Source organism: Pseudorasbora parva, chromosome 20, assembly GCF_024679245.1.
Source record: "Pseudorasbora parva isolate DD20220531a chromosome 20, ASM2467924v1, whole genome shotgun sequence".
Classification (NCBI taxonomy): Eukaryota; Metazoa; Chordata; class Actinopteri; order Cypriniformes; family Gobionidae; genus Pseudorasbora; species Pseudorasbora parva.
Window position 1 is genome coordinate 16,790,731 of NC_090191.1, and position 23,912 is coordinate 16,814,642.

The 23,912-nt window shown below is 37.8% G+C and overlaps 1 protein-coding gene across 2 annotated transcripts in view; it reads right to left on the reverse strand.

The window, feature by feature from the left end:
- The window catches only part of trim24 (tripartite motif containing 24), a 30,009-nt gene that overhangs the window by 2,728 nt on the left and 3,369 nt on the right, over positions 1–23,912 (reverse strand). The window contains exons 3-16 of one of the 2 annotated variants that reach the window (XM_067427278.1): positions 23,562–23,709; positions 20,324–20,456; positions 19,562–19,678; positions 17,649–17,763; positions 14,373–14,519; positions 13,248–13,362; positions 8,136–8,575; positions 7,044–7,175; positions 6,031–6,142; positions 5,829–5,883; positions 4,877–5,009; positions 4,554–4,774; positions 566–698; positions 397–471 (exon numbers count right to left, since the gene is read on the reverse strand). In XM_067427278.1, coding sequence (XP_067283379.1) covers positions 397–471; positions 566–698; positions 4,554–4,774; positions 4,877–5,009; positions 5,829–5,883; positions 6,031–6,142; positions 7,044–7,175; positions 8,136–8,575; positions 13,248–13,362; positions 14,373–14,519; positions 17,649–17,763; positions 19,562–19,678; positions 20,324–20,456; positions 23,562–23,709 — 2,076 coding nt within the window. Of the gene's footprint in view, positions 1–396; positions 472–565; positions 699–4,553; positions 4,775–4,876; positions 5,010–5,828; positions 5,884–6,030; positions 6,146–7,043; positions 7,176–8,135; positions 8,576–13,247; positions 13,363–14,372; positions 14,520–17,648; positions 17,764–19,561; positions 19,679–20,323; positions 20,457–23,561; positions 23,710–23,912 lie in introns of both variants that reach the window. The other variant, XM_067427277.1, reaches the window with a different exon arrangement.

Genomic DNA, 23,912 nt, shown 5'->3' on the forward strand with positions numbered 1-23,912 from the left:
TTTTTAAATGGGAAAACTAAAGTTTTGATTCAAACCCTAGTGAGCTGGGTCATTTCACCAGAAATTCTGAAGGAACACCAAAGAAATTATATTCCGCTTGATGGAAATTAAGTTTATATTTTGGTTTTGTGATAATTTATCATTTATTATGACAATTAAAAGTCTGATTCTCAATACCCATCTAAACACATTTTTTTGTATTACAATAAGCTACTGAGATCTTCAATGGTAAATTGTGCTTAATTATCATGAAAATTATGTCACAATGCAAAAAACACTAGTTGTCATAAAATAGGCAAAATATTTTCTTCTTTGAATGTGTGGTAACCCAGACATGCATTTAAACTATTATCCACAATCTAGTTAATGTATCTAGAATACTATGCGAGATCTTACCGATGGTGTTATAGGCTCCTGAAAATCTGTGCTGAGCTCATTGCAGTAAAGACGAAGAAGCAGTCGCTCACATTTCTGCATGAACACAAATAAAATACAGCCATTATAAAAATAGAAACTTAAAACAATTAAAAAAAACCTTTAAAATAAATAAAGCAGTAGTTCATACTCTTCTATCCACCGGAGTGAAAGTCTCAGAATCCGGGTCCTGCTTCACACTGTTCGGTTCTCCGCTACTATTGACGTTATACTCCATTTCAGGTGAGGTAAGATCACGGCAGAATGTACAATACCACTCACCACTAAAAATACACATATACATATTTCAATCATGACAATTCAGACAGTTTTAGCATGTTAAAGCATAAGACAATGATAATGTATTTGGACTTGGCGGAACAAGTCCTGCTGCTACTGCAAAGCAAGTATGGACTTATTACTTATTATTATAGATACACAGACACGCTGCTGTGAGTATGTAAGATATACGCTGCATAAATAGGCATACATACACTATATTGCCAAATGTTTTGGAATGCACATTCATTTAATGACATCCCATTCTTAATCCGTAGGGTTTCATATAGAGTTGGCCCAACTTTTGCAGCTATAACAGCTTCAACTTTTCTGGGAAGGCTTTCCACAAGGTTTAGGAGTGAGTTTATGGGAATTTATGACCATTCTTCAGAAGCGCATTTGTGAGGTTAGGCACTGAGATCAGGACTCCGTGCAGGCCAGTCAAGCTCCTCCACACCAAACTCGCTCATCAATGACTTTATGGACCTTGCTTTGTGCACTGCTGTGTAGTCATGTTGGAACAGCAAGGGGCCATCCCCAAACTGTTCCCACAAAGTTGGGAGCATGAAATTGTCCAAAATGTCTTGGTATGCTGAAGCATTACAAGTTCCTTTCACTAGAACTAAGTAGGGCTGTCAACGAATATTCTAAATTTGAATATATATTCAAATAGTTTTTAAAATACGAATTTCGAAGGTGAAAATTATTATTTGAATAAAAATAAAAAAGCGGTTAAAAAAAACGCTGCGGTAGTAGAGGCATGGCTGTCTGCTTTGCGAGTGGGCGTGTGCATAGAGGTTCAGGGACAGGTCACAGGAGTCACTGCTGAAAGTTGACGCGTCTTGCAGTGAAGATGGCAGAAAGCAGAAAGCAGAAAGACCACAGCAGAGAAAGCAATTTTAACCCTCCATGTCTGGAAGTACTTTGGATTTTGGTCGGTAGGAGGTAAAATTGTTGAGCCGTGAGATAAAGTTATATGCAAGCTATGTAAGATACAGTTAGCATCCCATGCCTCATTTTATTTAACATTAAACAGAAACACTAAAGTGTAGGCTACTGTACTGACTGAAGAGATATTGCATGAATAGAGGATAAATGCACTGCTTTCACTGGTGTGATTAGCAAAGCACAGCTCGCTCGGAACGTTTAATATGCTATAAAACTTTAATTAATATTAATAATATTTGTTTCAATCACTGAATGAAGCCTGCTATATTTGAGTCTCGCGACAATAAATTGCTTGAACAAAACTCTGCGCTCTTGGCCATTAGTTAATTTACTTGTTTTTGTGTAAGTAATACGTTGTCAAATAAACTTAAATAGACTACCTATACAAGTAGTTATGTCTCTGTATTAATTTGTCCTGTTATTGACGTAATGGGTGGTATTGCCAAAATGCGCAACCAGATGTTCGAATTGTTTGAATATTCGTGTTTGTTTTAGAGGGAAAATCCGAACGTCATATTTGAGCAATTTTGACAGTTCTAGAACTAAAGGACCAAACCTAACCTCTGAAAATAACAACAATAACAATCCCCCCTCCACCAAATTTTACACTTGGCATAATGCAGCCAGGCCAGTACCGTTCTACTGGCAACTGCCAAACCCAGACTCGTCTGTCAGAATGCCAGACAGAGAAGCGTGATGTAAGGCATGGATACAGTTGCTCGGCCATGGAAACCGATTCCATGAAGCTGTCTACACACTGTTCTTGAGCTAATCTAAAGGCCACAAAGAGTTTGGAGGTCTGTATCTATTGACTCTGCAGAAAGTTGGCAGGTTTTTTTTCTTTCCGTAGGCTACCATTTAATGCCCGAGTAGCTGTTGTTCCATATTGCTCCCACTTTGTTATAATACCACTAACTGCTGACCAAGAAATATTCAGTAGTGAGAACATTTCACAAATGCACAGGTGGCAACCTATCATGGCACCAAGCTTGAATATAGTGTAAATCCCATTGCAGATTCTGACAGGTGAATGGTTTCAAAGGAACTTTGATACACCTCTTGATGGAAATAAAAGCTGTGATGTTATTTTCATCATAAGATACTTTAAATGAATGCAAGCAGCCTGTACTACAAGCAGTCTACTCCAGCACAGTTTCAATGAATTTAAGGTCATGTGTAAAAATTAAAAGCTAATACACAGCAATCAGGGTTACAAGAACTGTTGCCAAACATATAACATGCTAGAAACACAATAATCACTGCTCTTAAATGCATAGACTCTTAAAAGTGCCCCTATTATGCCATTTTAAAAGTTAGCTAATTTTGTTTTGAAGGTGTTCAGCATACATCAAAGGTCAAAAAACACCTTTTATTCTCTAGTAAAATAAACTGCACATTAGCAAAGTGCTCAATGGTTCTCAAATGATTTGTTGGATGGCCCAGTCTGTTGTGATTGGTCTACCACTTACAAAGCACGTCAGAAACAAACACTGAACCTCGATTGCAAGGACAACTTGAGCAGGACGTTTCTCAATAATGCGCTACTCAATTTGGGGTCAATTATGAGATGTTGTAGCCAGTGTTGTAAATTGGACGGTTCACATTTGGATACGATGTCAATTCTCATAACCAGCGAAATATTTTCCGATACCTCAAAATGTTTTGCAATACGATTCGATTCAGGGGTATATCGATCAATAATTCAATATGATATTGTGTGCCTATTTTACAAAATCAGTAACATACAATGTATATACATCAATTAAAAGACATTTCTTTTAAATGTATATCGCAAAATTTTAAAGAAGCAACAACATATGTAGGACAGAACAAGATATGCTATTCATATTCTTTCATTAAGCTGAAGTATTATAATATGAAAGGCTCCAATACAGAGCCACACAAATTAGAGGTCTGCATTTCTGCAGCTCTACACTGGGGGAACTGATCAGTTTTCTTTCGGTGCGGAAGTAAATTTCTTAATCAAAGACGGTAGCAGTCGGTAACCCTGGTGTACTTTGGATGGGAGCAGGCGGCCATAGCCCGACGGCCCCTGACATCTTTTGACAACAGCGCATCCACGCTTGCACTTCAAGTGAACAAAACTTTCTGCAGTGATGGCGTTCACACAGTTCCCAGTTCTCTGCATTGTTCTTTGCATCCCGTCCATTATGCGAATGCCGCTTCTAGTGATGTAGAACCGCCACGCAGTGGGATTTGAAACAAAAAAAACGACTCGTATTGGCGATTCAGAGTCGATTCTTTCTTTTGGGAGACAATAACTTTATTATTTATCGTGCACTTTTGACTTTACAACTTTACATTCACAAACAGCTATATTACACACTACATGAACGGGAATGTTCGAAAAACCATAATAGGGGCGCTTTAAGCATTTGCCTACTTAAATCCAAACAGGGCAGTGTATATGAATGTATATGTATGTATATGCCTTTTTCAGGATAATACAAAAAAAAAAAAAATACTTCTCAAATGGCAATCCTTTCTCATTTTAATATTTTTGATGGACACAAACCAAAAAGACCTATAAAAGGATAGTTATGACTCTAAAACCTGATTAGATAAACATTTGCTTTATTATATATTAATATGCCTGTGGTTTCACAAACAAGCCTTAAGCCTAGTCTCAGACTATGCAATGACATAAAATATATCAGTGCCATTGTTTCGTCACAAGATGCAAACCAGTAATGTTTTTTTCTCGAGTTTATAAAAGATACTTAAATGTCCTAATTGAACGAAGGCCTAATCTGAGGCTAATTCAAGTCATGTCTGTGAAACCAGGCCATTAAATACAAAATCTCCGTAGGCTAATTATCTAATCAGTTTAATTTAATAATTTATTATATTCAGTGGGGGGTTGTTTTAGTTGCTTTTGAGGCATCCGTTACCTTGGAGATGCAGTCAGAGTGGGGATATGGCAGCTAAGATGGAAGACTTTGGGACATTTGTCACAGCAGAGCAGTTCTCCTCCGTTCTGGCACACTGCACACCAGTCCTCATTGGGGTCTTCATCTGCTTCTGGGGTTTTCTCTGATTGCGGCTCACCCTGCTGTGGAGTTTGAGACTGAACCCCTGTGCTGTCTGGAAGACTGGCTTTAGCACTGTTTACCTACAGTAGCACACAAAATAGAATACAAATATGATATATCTGCAAATGATTATACAAGTCTGATGTTCAGATCTATTCCTTCATGGATCTGTAAAAGCTTACAAAATGAACATCATCATCCTCTGGTTCATCTTTGATGACAATGACCGGCCCTGGAGATGACCTGCGTCTTCTCTTGGTGGAGGGGTTTGATGGGCCACTCTGAGGAGCTTCTGCACGCTTCCAGGAGACAGAACTTAACAAAAAAAAAAAAGTACAAGCACATTTTGTGAAGGAAGTAGAAAGGTAAAGAATGGAAGCTAATTATAAACTTTAAATAACATATTTATGTTATTAAATCTAGCAGTGCTCGTTTTTATTTAAAAAATAATTAGCTTCTGACTGCCGTAATCAATGGATCTCATTCACTAACCGTGCATAAACACAAATGTGTGTGTAAAATATGCATACAAACATTGTCCTAAACAAATCATGATTCGTTAATAACTCTTGTGCTAAAAAAAGTTATATATATATATACACACACAACTAAAACCCCTCATAAGCAAAAATAACACCCTGTGTGGCCTTATAAATATGTTAGGATTCAATTTTAAACATATTTCATCTTAAATACATTTAAACACAGACTATTATAATCAAGGAGCTTCTATCAATATGCTGGGGGTATTGAAATCGGTTTTGCATGCTCACTTTCCCTTTTGAATTTACGTTCACGTGTCTCTAGAAAGACTGCGGTACAGATTATAAATCTTCATTCACCGTCCCGTCAGTCACAATCACATGATAAGTGAAATCTGACTCCTGCTGCGACTCTGCAGTTCATGCGGCATATGGAGCATTTCTCATTTATTTTACATCTTTGAAATGGTCTTCATATTGTTTTAATAAGTATGGAGATAAACGCAGATCAATCATTATGAAAACATCAAAAAGATATCCATATTGCTATCATAACATTATTTATTTTGAATGTTGAGCATTTTACGATGGATTCATTGCAGAAGAGAGCAAGAATATGACGACTCGATGAATCGAATAATCCAATATTTACCTGGTCTTTGGTTCTGATGAGGTGATGGACATGTGAGAAAACTGTCTTCCTTGTGCTAAAATGTCCAATAAAATCAAGGCAATACTCAGTTAGTACTGTAACACAAAGCAATTGATAACACAGACCAAACAGAATAATGAACTAGAAAGCAAGACAAGGTGGTTACCAATGCCAGACATGTGTTTTTGCCGATTTAGCATACCAGTTCGCTCTGTTGGGGTGGAGGGGTGACTGGGTGGATAACTGGGCCTTTGAGCAGACAGTAGGGTGCCGGGTTCAACTCTCCTGTTCAGGTATGATGTCGCCTGCATGTTCTGCTAAAAAAGCCCAAACAGAATTTAGCATGCACATACATATTAAATAATTGACCAGAACCAAATTTACTGTATATAGGTGGTTGACAAATAATAAATATGTCAAAGGTTACGGCGGTCAATATCCCAACATTTTGGCTGATGACATTCAGCAGGTCTCCGGGTCTGGCAGGAGAACTTTTAGCATAGCTTAGCATACATCATTGAATCTGATTAGACCATTAGCTTCTCGTAAAAAAAAAATGGCCAAAGAAATTCAATATTTTTCCTATTTAAACCTTGACTCTTATTTAAGGCTATGCAGTGCCTGAAAATAGGCTAACTTCTGTCAACATAACCAATGTGAACATGACTTATACAGCTGGGGACTATTTTCAGGCACTGCGCAATATCATTGCGCTTGCTGCACTCATGGTACGGCAGCAGAGTTCCTTGATTATTACGCATGAATGAGAGTATAGTTCCTAGCCATAATCGCCCTAGAAAACCACAACTTTTCATTTTTTGTCAGCCTTAGTACACGATGTAACTACAGAAAAGTCAAGTTTTTAATAGGAAAAATATTGAAAGTCTTTGGTCATTTTTGAGCGAGATGCTAACGGTCTAATCAGATTCAATGATCTATGCTAAAAGTGCCAGACCTGGAGATCGGTAAAATTGTTAAACTCAAATCTTTAACTCTATTGGAATATGTCTGAGTTGGAAAATTTGCCTAATTTTTTTATTTTTAAGTGGAGTGTTCCTTTAACTCTTCTACAAATAATTGCAATAATTAACTAATTGTTTAATTACAGTATAAATGCATCTTTTATAAGACAAACAAAATATTGTTTCCCTGTTTAACTTAAAGCTTGTGAACTTAATATTGCACAAAAGCGTGGAATAAGATGGCCACACTCACCTGATGAAGTGTGTGTGGAGAGGGAAGTGTAGCTCCACTGGAAAGAGCAGCACTGTGCGGGTAGCGGTTTCTCGGCAGCACCTCCATCGGTTTAGGAGGGAAGGTGGGATTGTTTATGAGTCCCCTCAGAGTCTTAAGAAAGAATAACAGCAAGTTCAGAGTTGCACAACTGTTTTTCCATTCATAAACGAACATTATGTTAACATATAAAGTACTGTTCAAATGTTTGAAATAATTAAGATAAGTCTCTTTATCTCACCAAGGCATTTATTTGAAAACAATAAATAAAAAATAAATAAAAAAAAACAGAAGAAGCAGTAATTTGGGAAATATTACTACAATTTAATAGTACTAGTTTCCATTATAGCTTTGATCACAGGAATAATTTATTTTTAAAATGTACTCAAATAGAAAGCAATTATTTTAAACTGCAATAATATTTCACAACATTCCTGTTTTTTACTAGCCTGACAAGCCAGACCCACACCAAGATGTTGGAACTGGGAACACAACACTGACAGGGTTCAATCCGAGGGCCGGAATAAACGGTTGTCTTTCAAAGTCCCTCTGCATGCAATAGGATAGCGCTACACCAACCAGAGCAACAAAGAAGGTGAAGCGAAGCTAGTTGATAGATTAAACTTTTGCGTATCCTGTCAGCAAAACTCCAAACACATCTTCCTTTTTTTAAGAATGACTTCAGTGCCGTTCTTTGTTCTTTTCTCAAAGAAAAGCTTAACTCTAAGTCTTCCAGAGTTGTAGACAAAGCCGATTCGAAAGACCGCTGTTCGTCAGCTTCTTGGTTTTCAAGTAGCACGCAAAACCGTCACAATTCTGCCATCATCATAAGCCTGTCCACAGACTCTATGATGTGATTGGCCTGACCAGAGTTTGGTTTTTGTTGACCTCTGGAAGTTGACCTCAGACAATTTAAACGCCAGTTCATGACACCTTTAATTAATTAATAATTCCTGTTGAGCTAAACTGAGATTCCTTTACATGAGACAAAAATTCATTATTTCACTTTTGACCGGTAGCATATGTGTCCTATGATTTACAGTAAACTTCTTGTTATATTAAGTCACACTTCACCTGTGGAGGTAGACTAGAGGGCTGAAGCATAGGTGGAGGGCTTCGTGCACCATATCTGCGCCCGTGCTGAGGCATGCTGGGTAACGTCTGAGATGGCGATCCACCCTGTAGGGGTCTATGTGGAGGCGGCCCTGGTAAGCGCATACCGTGGTACCATGACCATTGATTGGGTGGTTGGTGTCGGTTGCTTTGCTGGGAGAGTTTCTCCACTTGCATCTGCAGCTGGGCCAGTGTGCTCTGCCGCTGCTGCTGCTGCTGATGCTGTTGATGCTGCTGATGCTGTTGCTGCTGATGCTGCTGATGCTGTTGCTGCTGGGACGGTGAGCTTGAGTACCCTGCCTGAAGGCCGTCGGGTCTGGCCCCTGGGTTCATTTGTTGGAAAAGGAATGGCTGAGGACCGTTGGGATGACGGACTGGAGTTTTCTCTACGACTAAAGAACCTGGAAAAAATACAGAAACATTTCCATTTGAGAAGCCACTCCAAAGACAATGAATCCATCTGCGCTGATGGATACATTCAGCACATGCGCACTACTTAGTGGACCTTTTTGAGTGCTCTAATCACTTGCACTTTTGTCCATGTGGACTAGTGGTAGCATTAACCGAATATTTTCCATCACTGACTGAATTTCATGAAAAAAATATCTGAATTTAGACCATCATTTTGACAGATTACACTATGGCACTGTTCACACCTGGTATTAAGATGTGTTTTGGTCGATCGGATCACAAGTGTACGAAACTAAATACAAGTGATAATGGGGTCTAAAACATTCCGGGTTTGTCCACGTTTGACCACTTCCAGATGTAATTAAAAAAAATTGAATTAGACCAGATTGATTTAGTAATGTAGACACTATGACTGTGAACGTCAGCCACAAAAGACTGCTTACTCTTCGCCTACTGACCTAATGCGTAAGCATTATGGGAAGTGCACTAGCCAGGCGGGATTTAACCTTTGTCAGCCAGAGAGCTAAGTTTGGTTTGAAGATGAAAAACGTACCAAGCACAGGATGTTCTCTTACCATTCCTGATTTCTAACACACACTCACTTGCGCTTAAGCGTTCAGCACATCTTGCGGCTGTAAGGGCAGAAACCAAAACTCACAATCTCAACGTTTTTCCATTATGTCCATTAAAAATTGTGTGAGCTTTTTTCATTCATTAGATCGAAAGATCTGAAAAAGTCATACATTTACCTGCCCATAGACCCTCCCCTCGAAGAAATCAGGAAATAATTGGTTGAAAGTGGACAAAAGAGACAGATTAAAACACCAGGTGATGTGGGCCTCCTTCGCTTGTGATCCGATCAACCTCAACCTTAATCCCAGATTTTAAGAGGAAGTAAGGGTGATCTATTGTAACTGTAATCCTACCCTTGTCCAGTTGGTAACGAGCATGCATACTCATTACACAATGTCTTTATCCAGCCTGTGAAAAAGTTGCCAGCCAGCACCAGCATTTTTGATAATTTTCACAAAAATGTAATGGCCCCGAGAATATTTTGTTGTATCCGAGCATGCAATATATCAAAAGAAATAACAGATCCTCTGATGTAAAAAAATAATAATTAAAAAAATTCAAGCTTCATGCGTTCTTTTAAAAATATATATATCAACAATTAAATATGTGTAGTTTCATAAAAAAGCAATATTCAGCAAAAAGTTGAGAATTACATTTTTGTCAAAGAAAGCATCGAGATCGGATCGCGTTTTTGGCAATTAGTTGTCAGTTTTAGGGCTGTCATAAATATTTTGTGTGCTTCGATTATTAAATAATTATTTCATGTAAAAATATTTTTTATTTATTTATAAACAGTTATCATTTTGCAGTTTAAGATTACAGCATCTGTATAGAATATCTATACATCTGTGTTTGTGGAACTAATGGTCACTCTTATTTGTTAAATACAATCCAGAATCCACGAAGTACACACTACATCATTATAGAGAAAACAATGAATTAATACAAATATATAATCATAAGCTATGAAAAAAAAAATATTAAACTAGATGAGTGGATAGTTACAAAAATTACAATTACAAATTACAAAAAGTAATTCTTGAAAAAATATGTTTGGACTAATTTTATTAAATCTAAACATGATAATTAAAAGGTACAAATTACTTTATGTTCTTATAAAATTATTTTATGAAAAACTATTTATATTATTATGGAACAATGGACATTAATAATGGACATTTTTGAATGCTGTTGAATGCTGAACGGAGAATGATTGACAGTTTGAGTTTCCGTGAACTGTAACTATGTAAATATTCTTCTGTGAGTTCTGTCCATCAACATTAGCTATTGAACAGCTTTAGATGACTTTTGTACCAGCAAATCATAATATAAAAATTAATTGCTGAAGGATCATGTGACGATATATATTTCTGATGATTATTTAATTATCACGATAGGTAATAATTAATGCTAATGCTAATCTGAGCATGTGACTGCCTGTCCGAGTTGTCAAAAGACGGAGGCGGCGCGAAATTTGACGGAGGCAGCCTCCTCGTAATTCTCCATGCAGGAAAATACTTTTTTTTTCTGCTTGCTTCTGCTTCTTCGTCTGTATTTTGATCAAGATATTCTGAACTCATTCAGAAAATGTGTAATAGCGCCCCCTAGCGTATAACAGTGAAAACACACAAACCCAGACAATTTTGGGGTTTGCCATATTCGAATGGTAATTTTTTCCCATGGGGTCATAAAGGTATTTTCATCATTGACATGGGCTAGTCAGTGATTTTATTGCCTTCCAAATCCAGAACGTCAGTGTTTTTTCTCCCACCAACCACGTGAAAATGTTTTTTGACACACACCAAGGTCGTGTGGTAATTTAATTGCCGTCCGAATCCACATCTCATCTCATTTCCACGTGGAATAAAATGACATCCTTTATTTTGAGATAAAACACAAGACTATGATTAAACTATGATTGTGCATCTGATATATATATATATATATATATGACATTTATACATGACATATTATACATGACATTTTATTTACAGCATACAATAATGTCAATGATCTTCCAGGTGCACAGGATCACAAAACTGGTCCACCGTGAATAAATCACCATCCAAATGCACAAGGTATATCACTGAGGTGGCATGCTTCATATTTTTTATGAACGGCCACATGAGAAACAATTACTGGCCGAATAGGGCTTTAGACGGGGAAACGTTTTCTTACAAATAACGGAAAATTCAGCGTTTTGCAGAGAGTTAACAGACAAAGTATATAAAAGTTGCACAACAATTAAAAAACAACAATAGTGCTCATTAAGTTTATTATAAAGGGTTAAGTGGCAAATTGGTTTTATTTCGGTTTAAAAAGCCAAACGGAACCAACGCCATTTTCTGAGCTTTTCTCTGCATTATTCAGTCTTTTAATCCAATCACTGTGCTGTATTATGCATGAGGTCAAATTACAGAGAATTCAAATGTCACAGAAGACCATTTCAGTGCTGTTTTTTCACCTCTGCCTGTTCAGCTTTGTGTTCGGATATATGTCGCGAGAGTGCGTTTTCTTCACACAGTAGCACAAAAGTGTTTGCATTTTCCCCACGATTCGGTCAGAGTAGAAGTTTGACCACCAACACATGGGAAATATGGTTGCAACCATATTTATTTAACTCAAAGAAAACGCATGGGAGCCGTTTCTGGACGGAACACATCACAATGAGTTCAACAACGCGGATTACAGTTCATATCCGGAGCGTATTTTAAGGTTTTCTGTGCACGTTTCATATACAGTGATACACCGATTATGAACATGATGACACAGTTAATTGTCAGTTGTTGACAATTGTCTTTTTCAACATGCTCTCTGGTATTCATTCATGTTTCTTTACAATGATTACAATTTATTACTACAGTGATCTGTTGTCACATTAAAAAGTGTCAGAATTACAATGGTTGTTTGACTTTGATTTAAAATCGAGTGAACTTGTCAGAAGTTGCGATTACTGGATGGTAGATGCGCAACAAATTGTGTTTGAGACCTTTTGCTTGTGCATCAACTAAGGCCGGAGACACACTGCAAGCGTGGCGTTTTCTATTTCCTTGCACACTAGAAGTGTGTCTGACGTGGCGCTGCTGCTGGTATTGATGTACAGGGAAGCCCTATACTTCATGTTAAATAATTATATTGCCTATTGATACAGCAAAGACAATGTCGGCAGTGGCCTATTGGCCATACATATTTATGGTATTGACGGCAAAATAGGCTACAGAATATTTAGTTCTGTATTGACAGGTTTAATATTTCAAAATCGATAATTATGTTGTTTTTTATTATTACAATTAGACATAATTACAATTATCTGCATTTATGTTAACCTACAGTCTTTCAAACATGAAAATGTCATTCATTAATACGTATTCGTGTCAAAATGGCATATAAACATCTTTTCCTTTGCTATTTTGCCTAGAAACGCTTCCAACACGCTCGCGTGTCGCGTGAAAAATAGGCGTCTCTTCTATTTGAAGCATGCACGCGTTTTCCGCTCGGACCGCGCGTGAGCCGCGTGTGTGACGCAGGCAGTATGCAAGCTCTAATCGGGTAACATGGGAGCCGAAATAAAAACGAACACGCCACGCAGCCGAGACGCTCACGGCACGCTTGCAGTGTGTCCCCGGCCTAAAAACATCATTGACTAAACGGTCTTGGTTCATTAAAATGGAGATCCATTAAAAAGCTAATAAGTCAATATTGTCAACCCAACCCTAATGTCTACACTGCTGACATGTTTACCTGTTGTGTGGATTAGCAACAAAAGACACTGAAGGAGTCAAATCATTTGGTCAAAAAATTTAAATTTGCTGAAATTTCTGTGCATCATTATCTACAATTATGTTCTTGGAAGACAAATCTGAATATTATGAGGATCAATTTTCAGTGAATAATAGCTTAAAATGAGCTGTTTATCACAAAGCTACAATGTCACAACACTTGCTGTGAATGGTTATTGAATACCTATTGTATGGACATAAATTAATTTTTCTTTTAGCACAACAAATATTCATTTTGAACATACTAAAAGGGATTCAAACAAACAAAAAAAGCACTGATTGATAAGCACTGATTCTGTAAGTGTCTTACCAAGATCCACATTTGAGGCCCAAAAAGCAGATCGACACTGGAACCGAACCAAGCTCTGGGGAACGTACGAGATGTTGCACTTTGCTCGCATGAGGTACTGGATTTGGCATGTTATCTAAGAGGGGGAAGGAATGTGAGAGACCATCAGCCAAACAGCAGGATGACCAGGCCTGTCACAATTATTACACAACATAACTTGAATGGTAACACTTTACAATAAGGTTTCATTAGTTCAAACTAGTTACCTACTTTAGTTAACATGAACTAAGAATTAAAAAAAAATTCTACAGCATTTATCAATCTTAATTCATGTTCATCGACTAATACATTAAAGGACAACTCCGGTGAGAAATGAACCTAGGCGTATTTAACAGATGGTTACCGAGCAGATCGTTCTCTGGGACACGTTTTCATGAAAATCAAATGTAAAGAGTTTTATCTCTAAAAACAGATTAGCTTATAACGCTTCTCTATGGGGCACAGGGTAAGTGAAATTAAATCGCTAGTTAATACCACTAACAAGGCTAAAAATAACCTCACACTGACATAGTAGCATAATGAGGGTCCCTACATGCAAACGGAAGGATTGAGAACTTTGTAAGTGTACAAACAGTTTAATAAGAAGATACTTTATAAAGACAGTACATTTTATAAAGTCACAGTTCATCACTTAGCACAGCATTTGTGGCTCAACTCGTCGTCGTTTTCTAAGATGGCGCCTGTTCGTAAATGTACTGTATTTATAAAGTATCTTCTTATTAAACTGTTTGTACACTTACAAAGTTCTCAATGCTTTGATTTGCATGTAGGGACCCTCATTATGCTACTGTGTTAGTATGAGGCTATTGTGAGCCTTGTTACTGGTATTAACTAGCGATTTAATTTCACTTACCCTGTGCCCCATAGACAAGCGTTAAAAGCTTATTTGTTTTTAGAGATAAAACTCTTTACATTCGATTTTCATGAAAACGCATACCAGAGAACAATCTACTCTTATATTTGATACTCTTACAATTTACCAAGATTGTCATTCAAATCCAATTTACATTCATATTAAAAAACACTAGATGCAATATTTTTACACCTTTCACTTTATAGCTGTCTTGACAACAGAAAGACACTTACCAACCGCTTACAGTACAGGAGGGCCGTTCCACTGTTACTGGCTGTGGCCCACTTTGTAAAGTTGATCACATGTTCGAGATGTGTGGAGAGTGACGACACATCCTGTTGCTGCTTTTTCAGGAGGGTTTCATGGTCCTTTGTGATGGCCTAAATAAACATGCTTGTGTTACGCAGTCCGATCAGTTTTCGACATGAAAGTACAGCGAGAGCGATTCGAGAGCAGACGGCTTCTTATGCCTTCCACTCGCTCTCAGACTTTATCCAGTTGCATCCTCTGTTGAGTTTTATCTTGTGCATTGGGGGATTTATTCAGTAAATGTTTTTCCATCATAGTTTTATGTAAATGTCTTCTTATCGGATAAACATTTATATGCCTCAATGAAATACATTTTCTATGAGCAATTGCAGAACTAATCCACATCTTGGTATTTGCATTCAGCAGTTGTTTATACGATATCCCAAAATGCATATCAAAATTGTTGAATGGGATCGTCTACACCAGGGTTCCGTCTTTATCGAGTTATCGTCTTCCATTCCAGTCCTGGAGGGCCACTGCCCTGCAGAGTTTTAGCTCAAACCCTGATTAAACTCACATAATTGTGATTTTTAAGTGATCCTGTAGACCTTGATAAGCTTGTTCAAATGTGTTTGATCAGGGTTAGAGCAAAACTCTGCAAGGTAGTGACCATTTTGAAGAATTATTTGAAGAATCCAGATCTACACTGATCAAATGTGACAGCAATCCTTCTCAACTGGTTTTGCTCCAGCACTCAGAATTGACATTGGACCCACATCATATTGATAGCATGTGTTTTGCTGCAAGGGAAGCTCATTTAATGTAGTGTATTTTGTATTTTATTTTACTTTCTAAACGATTTGTAAAAATGCTGGCACTAAATTTGACAAGTATCTAACAAATGATTTAAAGGATTAGTTCACACAAAATGAAATTTATCATTGTCATTCCAAACCCGTAAGACTTCGGTTCATCTTCAGTACACAAATTAACTTTGAACAAATTTTCTGTCCCTCCATTTACAGCTAGACAACTACAACTTTGATGCTTCAAAAAAGCTCTTACAGGAGATCATAAAACTAATCCATATGAATAAAACATTTTTGTTAAAATATTCTGGAGACTAAACCGCTTTATATGATGAACATATTATAGTTGGGGTTTTATTCACATATAAAAATGTAACTTGCACATCAGTTGAGGTAAACGGAAGCTTCCACAAGAACCAATGAGGATCCTTCTTGTGTTATGCAGCACGTTTGAGCTTCAGCAAGAACCAATGAGGATCATTCTTGTGTTACACAGCACGTCTAAGCTTCAGCAAGAACCAATGAGGATTATTCTAGTGTTACACAGCACGTTTGAGCTTCAGCAAGAACCAATGAGGAAGCAGGTTTGAGCTTCAGCAAGAACCAATGAGGATCGTTCTTGTGTTCCACAGCTCGTTGAGCTTCAGCAAGAACCAATGATGTTCATTCTTGTGTTACGCAGCATGTTTGAACTTCAGCAAGAACCAATGAGGTTCATTCTTGTGTTACGCAGCACGTTTGAACTTCAGCAAGAACCAATGATGTTCATTCTTGTGTTACGCAGCATGTTTGAACTTGAGCAAGAACCAATGAGGTTCGTTCTTGTGTTAAGCAGCACGTTTGAGCTTCAGCAAGAACCAGTGAGGATCATTCTTGTGTAACGCAGCACGTTTGAACTTCAGCAAGAACCAATGAGGTTCATTCTTGTGTTACACAGCAGGTTTGAGCTTCAGCAAGAACCAATGAGGATCATTCTTGTGTTATGCAGCAAGATTGAGCTTCAGCAACCAGTGAGTATCATTCTTGTGTTACACAGCATGTTTGAACTTCAGCAAGAACCAATGAGGTTCATTCTTGTGTTCCACAGCTCGTTTGAGCTTCAGCAAGAACCAATGATGTTCATTCTTGTGTTACGCAGCATGTTTGATCTTGAGCAAGAACCAGTGAGGTTCGTTCTTGTGTTACGCAGCACGTTTGAGCTTCAGCAAGAACCAATGAGGTTCATTCTTGTGTTACACAGCAGGTTTGAGCTTCAGCAAGAACCAATGAGGATCATTCTTGTGTTATGCAGCAAGATTGAGCTTCAGCAACCAGTGAGTATCATTCTTGTGTTACACAGCATGTTTCAACTTCAGCAAGAACCAATGAGGATCATTCTTGTGTTACACAGCTCGTTTGAGCTTCAGCAAGAACGAGTGATGTTTATTCTTGTGTTACGCAGCATGCTTGAGCTTCAGCAAGAACCAATTAAGTTCATTCTTGTGTTAAACAGCTCGTTTGAGCTTTAGCAAGAACCAATGAAGATCATTCTTGTGTTACGCAGCACGTCTAAGCTTCAGCAAGAAACAGTGATGTTTATTCTTGTGTTACGCAGCACGTTTGAACTTCAGCAAGAACCAATGAGGTTCATTATTGTGTTACGCAGCACGTTTGAACTTCAGCAAGAACCAATGAGGATCATTCTTGTGTTACACAGCACGTTTGAACTTCAGCAAGAACCAATGAAGATCATTCTTGTGTTACGCAGCACGTCTAAGCTTCAGCAAGAACCAATGAGGTTCATTCTTGTGTTACACAGCTCGATTGAGCTTCAGCAAGAACCAGTGAGATTCATTCTTGTGTTACACAGCATGTTTGAGCTTCAGCATGAACCAATGAGTTTGATTCTCCAATGAGGTTCATTCTCGTCATTTTTGAACTTTTTGAAGCATTAAATTGGTAGTAACTGTCTACAGAGGGACAGAAATATCTCAGATTTCATCAAAAAGATCTTCATTTGTGTTCCGAAGATGAACGAAAGACTTTCGGGTTTGAAATGACATGAAGGCGAGTAATTAATAACAGAATTTTCATTCTTGGGTGAATATTGCTATGTCAATTATGTAGTTGTGGCAAGCAGCGAGGCGAGAGACCGTGAGAGCAGGCCGGTGGCAAGTGGTAATGAGCACCAGCTGCGCGACACACCAGTCTCGTCTTCCACTGTCTTTGCTCCTCATTTATACTCCCGTCACTCCGCCATGGTGAGACGAGACCAGTGTGTCGCGCAACTAGCGCTCAATACCACTCGCCACCGGCCTGCTCTCACGGTCCTCGCCTCGCTGCTTGCCACAGTAGTATAATTAAATAGTATTGCTAGCATTTATTTTTCCCTGCATAATGCATAATTAGCACACCTGAGACGCACAAGTTGGAAAGCACTGCTCGTGATGAAGACGAAATATTGGACACTACCTCAAGTTGATTGACTAATAACTTCCCCTTCCTGTTGATTTCCATTATGAGATTGCAGATGGATTTTTTAATCTCATTGGCCACAGTCTTGCGATTTTCATCCACTTGCTGAAGACTGACAAAAACAGAAAAAAAGAGACCATAAAAATAACAGTTTTCACGTACTATACATCTAATTGTACAGTGTTCCCAGTTTTTAACAAATTAATTTTCATGACTTCTACTTTTATGAGTCAAACAATAACTTTCAAATCAAACTGAAACATTTCTAGTGAAATAGTTCTAGCTGAGCACAACTAGAAAAACTGAATATTCACAATAGCAGGGGTTCCCACACTTATTTTTCAGCCGAACCCTTTAGAAGTAAATTTAATTGAAGTACATCCTGAGCTTTTATGTTAACATTTCAATACTTTAATCCTTTTTCCATCATTTTTTTTCTTTAAAACTCTTTTCTTTTTCTGGTAAGCATTTAATTTTTTTTTAATTATATTTTGTCATATATTGTGATTTGAACTGTGATATGACATTTAATTTCATATAAAAACGTCTCTTATTCCAACTGCTGAGACATTCAGACAGAAAGAACGAAGACTCCCCTGCTAATGGTATTAATTTCAATGGAGTTCACACTTCACAAGAACCAACTAACACAACAAATTACATTGGTAACACATTATTTTAGGGTTCAATTATCGCTATTAATGAGATGCTTATTAGCATGCATATTACTAGGATATTAGCTGTTTTTTTAGTTCTTATTAGTGCCCAGTTTATTAGTACTAAACTCTACAAAAACTACCTTAATAACTATTGATATGCAATAAATTAGGAGTTTATTGAGGCAAACATTGTAGTTAGTAGTGAATATGTGTTCCTCATATTCAAGTTTTACAGTTACATTACATGTATTTGTCTTAAATTCTTGACATGAATATGCTCAAACCATCGTTTTTTTTTTGTTTTTTTTTGTCAAATACTCAAGCTTTTATTTTAAAAACGTTTGAGAATGTTTGGAAAGTTTGAGAATGTACACAAAGTAGCTCAAAAAAAGTGCACACTGCGTTCCCAAATGCATGTTAAACTAATTATTCATTGTGAACTTAATCGCTCTAAAAACATGTTGTTATAAACTGAACAATTGTAAATTGCCACTCTTTACTCTGAAAAATGCTGTGCAACAATTTATTTAAATCTCAGCCTTTGATTTGATAATCATAATGAGATATATCACTGTTTCATTTTTATTTATGATAAATTGTGCAGCCCCATTTATTTATTTTGATGTTACAATCTATTTATTAATATTTTTCATAATCTCACAAACTCACTACAGTTCCCTTACAAATGAACTCCTCTTGGGAAACACGGCACTACAGAAATGCCCATGATCTTTTCAAATTGTATTAACTTCTATGGCATTTCCAGTTATTCCATTATGGAAATCACAAAAAATCTAGGTTTCCCATGAGAGTATAGAACCTGGCATTAAATGTTTTAAATACATATATAGGACCCACTTTATATTAGGTGACCTCAACAACTATGTACTAACGTTGTAATTAATCATTTGTTAAAATGCGCTTATTGTGTACATACATGTTTTTGCATTGTACTTACATTTAAAAAAAAAATACCTGCATGTTATTACGTCTGTAATTAATTTCTGTAGTTACATTTGTAATTACACATTTGGCACTTCCCTTACACCTAAACCTACCCTTAAACTTATCCATACCACCCCACCTGTCCTTAACTCTACCCGTATCCCACCTCAATATCAGCAAAAGGGCTTTGCAATACAATTTGAACACAGTAAGTACATTGTACTTATTTTTGGATGTAAGTACATAGTATTTAAGGCCACCTAATATAAAGTGGGGCCAAGATCACATATATAACATAAAACATACCCATTGTTTATGGTACTAGATACATCCTCTATAGTTTTCTTCTTTTCTTGAAGTTGGCAGGTCATATTTTCCAGATGTTGCTTGTGGTTCTTATATGCATCTTCTAGAAATTGGTAACTGTATTGGAAAATCATGTGTTAGCTGCAGTGTTTAGTGACTTCCATTGAAAAAAAAAAAAAATGGACTTCCATTTTTTGTGTTCGAAAGAAGGAGGAAGTCATACAGGTTTGGAACAAGTAAATTAACATTATTTTTGGTGAACTATCCCTTTAAACACAGGTCTTTAACCTTATTCCTGGGAATCCACTGATGGGGATTCATGCCATGTTAAAATTACCGTGAGTACTATGGGATATTTCAAAAGCGTTCACATAATTGTAGAGCTCGTAATTACAGCTTGCAAGACGGGATTTTTCTGAGAGATTAATTATGGTGTCATAACGCATAACTCCCTGTTTGAGATTGTAAACAGCTCTGAATACAATGTCACGTTGTAATTTTGAGACTAGGGCAATTAAGACATGGCGTGAACAGCATTAGATCCAACCCTAACCAAACAAACCTGAAGCAGCCAAACAAGATGCTAAATCAGGTTGAAAAACAACTTTTTAGGATAGTGGATCTTCAGGAGCAGGGTTGAAGACCTCTGCCTTTAAAACATTATGCATGTTAATATGAGACTAGTGTGATAAGCATTTCATGAATGATTTCTTACTACAGCTATAAAGTAACTACACATGACATGAATGTGGGCCGACGTACTTATGGTCCTTGTGTTTGAGCAGCTGACAGTCTCTGCAGGTGAGGCGGTCACATGTTTCACAGAACAGCTTCAGCGGCTCTTGTCTGTGAATGTCGCAGAAGACGGGCTTCTGTGTGGAAGCGCCCATCGCCTCTGTGAACGAACAGGTAGACAAGTTCATTTGTTTACCTTCAAAAATTCACTCCTGCGAGTTTGTAATGTTTAGTGTCTGAAAAAGACCATGAACAGTACAGTGTCCCCAAAAAGTATTTGGACACTCAAGTCACACACTCAAGTACACTCACCTAAAGGATTATTAGGAACACCATACTAATACAGTGTTTCACCTTCAGAACTTTCTTAATTCTACGTGGCATTGTTCCAACAAGGTCCTGAAAGCATTCTTTAGAAATGTTGGCCCATATTGATAGGATAGCATCTTGCAGTTGGAGATTTGTGGAATGCACATCCAGGGCACAAAGCTCCCGTTCCACCACATCCCAAAGATACTCTTTTCTTTGAGATCTGGTGACTGTGGGGGCCATTTTAGTAAAGTGAACTCATTGTCATGTTCAAGAAAAAAATTCAAATGATTCGAGCTTTGTGACAGTGTATTATCCAGCTGGAAGTTAGATGATGGATACATGTTGGTCATAAAAGGATGGACATGGTCAGAAACAATGCTCAGGTAGGCCGTGGCATTTAAATGATGCCGAATTGGCACTAAGGCGCCTAAAGTGTGCCAAGAAAACATCCCCCACACCATTACACCACCACCACCACCAGCATGCACAGTGGTAACAAGGCATGATGGATCCATGTTCTCATTCTGTTTACGACAAATTCTGACTCTACCATCTGAATGTCTCAACAGAAATCGAGACTCATCAGACCAGGGAACATTTTTCCAGTCTTCAACTGTCAAATTTTGGTGAGGTTGTGCAAATTGTAGCCTCTTTTTCCTATTTGTGGTGGATATGAGTGGTACCCGGTGGGGTCTTCTGCTGTTGTAGCCCATCCGCCTCAAGGTTGAGCGTGTTGTGGCTTCACAAATGCTTTGCTGCATACCTCGGTTGTAACAAGTTGTTATTTCAGTCAAAGTTGCTCTTCTATCAGCTTGAATCAGTCGGCCCATTCTCCTCTGACCTCTAGCATCAACAAGGCATTTCCACCCACAGGACTGCTGCATACTGGATGTTTTTCCCTTTTCACACAATTCTTTGTAAACCCTAGAAATGATCGTGCGTGAAAATCCCAGTAACTGGGCAGAATGTGTAATACTCAGACCGGCCCGTCTGGCCCCAACAACCATGCCAGGTTCAAAATTGCTTAAAACACCTTTCTTTCCCATCCTAACATTCAGTTTGGAGTTCAGGAGATTGTATTGACCAGGACAACACCCCTAAATGCATTGAAGCAACTGCCATGTAATTGGTTGATTAGATAATTGCATTAATGAGAAATTGAACATGTGTTCCCAATAATCCTTTAGGTGAATGTATATACTTAAAAAAAACAGTGGAAAAATATGTTTGCAACATTTCAGGATTTAGAGGAAATAAAAATATTTTTCTTGAACTGATATATTAATGTTAATATAGCCTTCCAACCTACTGAAGTGCTGAAATCCTTTTTGTATATTTATCATACACTCACAATTGTAAAAATACAATTATAAAATACACACACACACACACACACGTAGAAATCCACATGTAGAAGCACCTCACAAGTAGCTTTTCCTAAAGGTAAATACACTGTATTTATGTTTGTGTGTATATTACATTAGGCAGTAAGTGAACATGTTGTCCTCTGTTGTTTTGGAAGCAGGAAAAATGGTTTTGAGAAAAAAAAATTTGAGCGAATTGACAAGGACTAAATTGTGATGGCTAGATGACTATGTCAGAGCATCTCCAAAACTGCAGCTCTTGGGGGGTGTTCCTGGTCTGCAGTGGTCAGTATCTATCAAAAGTGCTCCAAGGAAGGGACATTGATGAACCAGCGACAGGGTCATGGGTGGCTAAGGCTCATTGATGCACATAGGGAGTGAAGGCTAGACAAGCTACTGTAGCTCATATTGCTCAAGAAGGTAATGCTGGATCTGATAGAAAGGTGTCAGAATGCACAGTGCATCGTAGTTTGTTGTGTATGGGGCTGTATAGCGGCTGACTAGTCAGTGTGCCCATGCTGACCCCTGCCCATCACCAAAAGCGCCAACAGTGGGCACGTGAGCATCAGAACTGGACCACAGAACAATGGAAGAAGATGGTCTGGTCTGATGAATCACGTTGTCTTTTACATCACATAAGGCGTGTTGCTTACCTGGGGAACACATGGCTCCAAGATGCACTATGGGAAAGCAAGCCCTGCCACAAAGCTAAATTAGTTTGAGGTTATGACTTGGCCTCCAAATTACCCAGATCTCAATCCAATGGAGCATCTGTGGGATGTGCTCAACTGAGAAGTCATGGAGGCCACACTTCGCAATTTACAGGACATAAAGGATCTGTTGATAACATCTTGATTTCAGATTACACAGCACACCTTCAGGGGTCTAGTGGAGTCCATGCCTCAATGGGTCAGGGCTGTTTTGGCATATGTGAACTTGTTTTTGTGAAATATCAGGACACGAATGGGTATAGTGACATGGGTATGACATAGGTATTACAAGGAGAGTGTGAAATATGAGGACATTACCCATGTCCCCAATTTTCAAAAGGCTTATAAATCATACAGAATTCGCTTTTTTTGCAGAATGTTTCCTGTGATGGGTAGGTTTAGTGGCAGGAGCAGTGTAGGGCGATAGAAAATATGTGTATGTGTGTGTGTGTGTGTGTGTGTGTGTGTGAGTGTGTGTGTGTGTGTTGCACTCAAATATAAAATGCCATCATAGTAATACACAACAACCAACACTAAGAAACACACAAAAAAAATTATAATGAAAAATCATAAAATGTGAAACTCTAAATAAAATGTATTTCTAAATAAATAACATTACATATTTTACTTTAAAATTACATGTAATGCTCTGATAGATTTAATTCATTTTAAGACTTTTACAGACTACCACTTTTGATAGATACTGATCTTTTGGTTGATATTGATCTACCACTTTTGATAGATATTGATCTAAGACTTTTACCATTCAAATGATGTTAATTTTTTTACAGTGCATTTAAAATGTCTGAATGTCACTGCATTAGATACAAGCACTTGCTCAGGACTCACTGGCTAAATGACAAATGTTTAGGGTCAAACCTGAGGACATTTCCGTTATTTGCCGGACCGTGTGATCTCTGGTGAACTTCACACGCTGATGAGCATCGATGCAGGTGACGCACAGAAACTCCACACACTCGACACAGAAACCGCTGGCCTCAGTGTTATCGTCGCAACTCATGCAGAGCTGTGAGCAAAAGATGCAACGTCAACTACAGAATTTATCAGAGACAAGTTGTATTTGAGACATCAAGACTACAGTGAATAAACACACACATTCATTTCTTCACACCAGCCTGAATAGTTAAAAAAAATGTTATGCTGCATCAGTGTTGTGACTTTAAAGAGCATCACTGCACTGGTGTAGTATAAACGTTGACAGATGTAAAC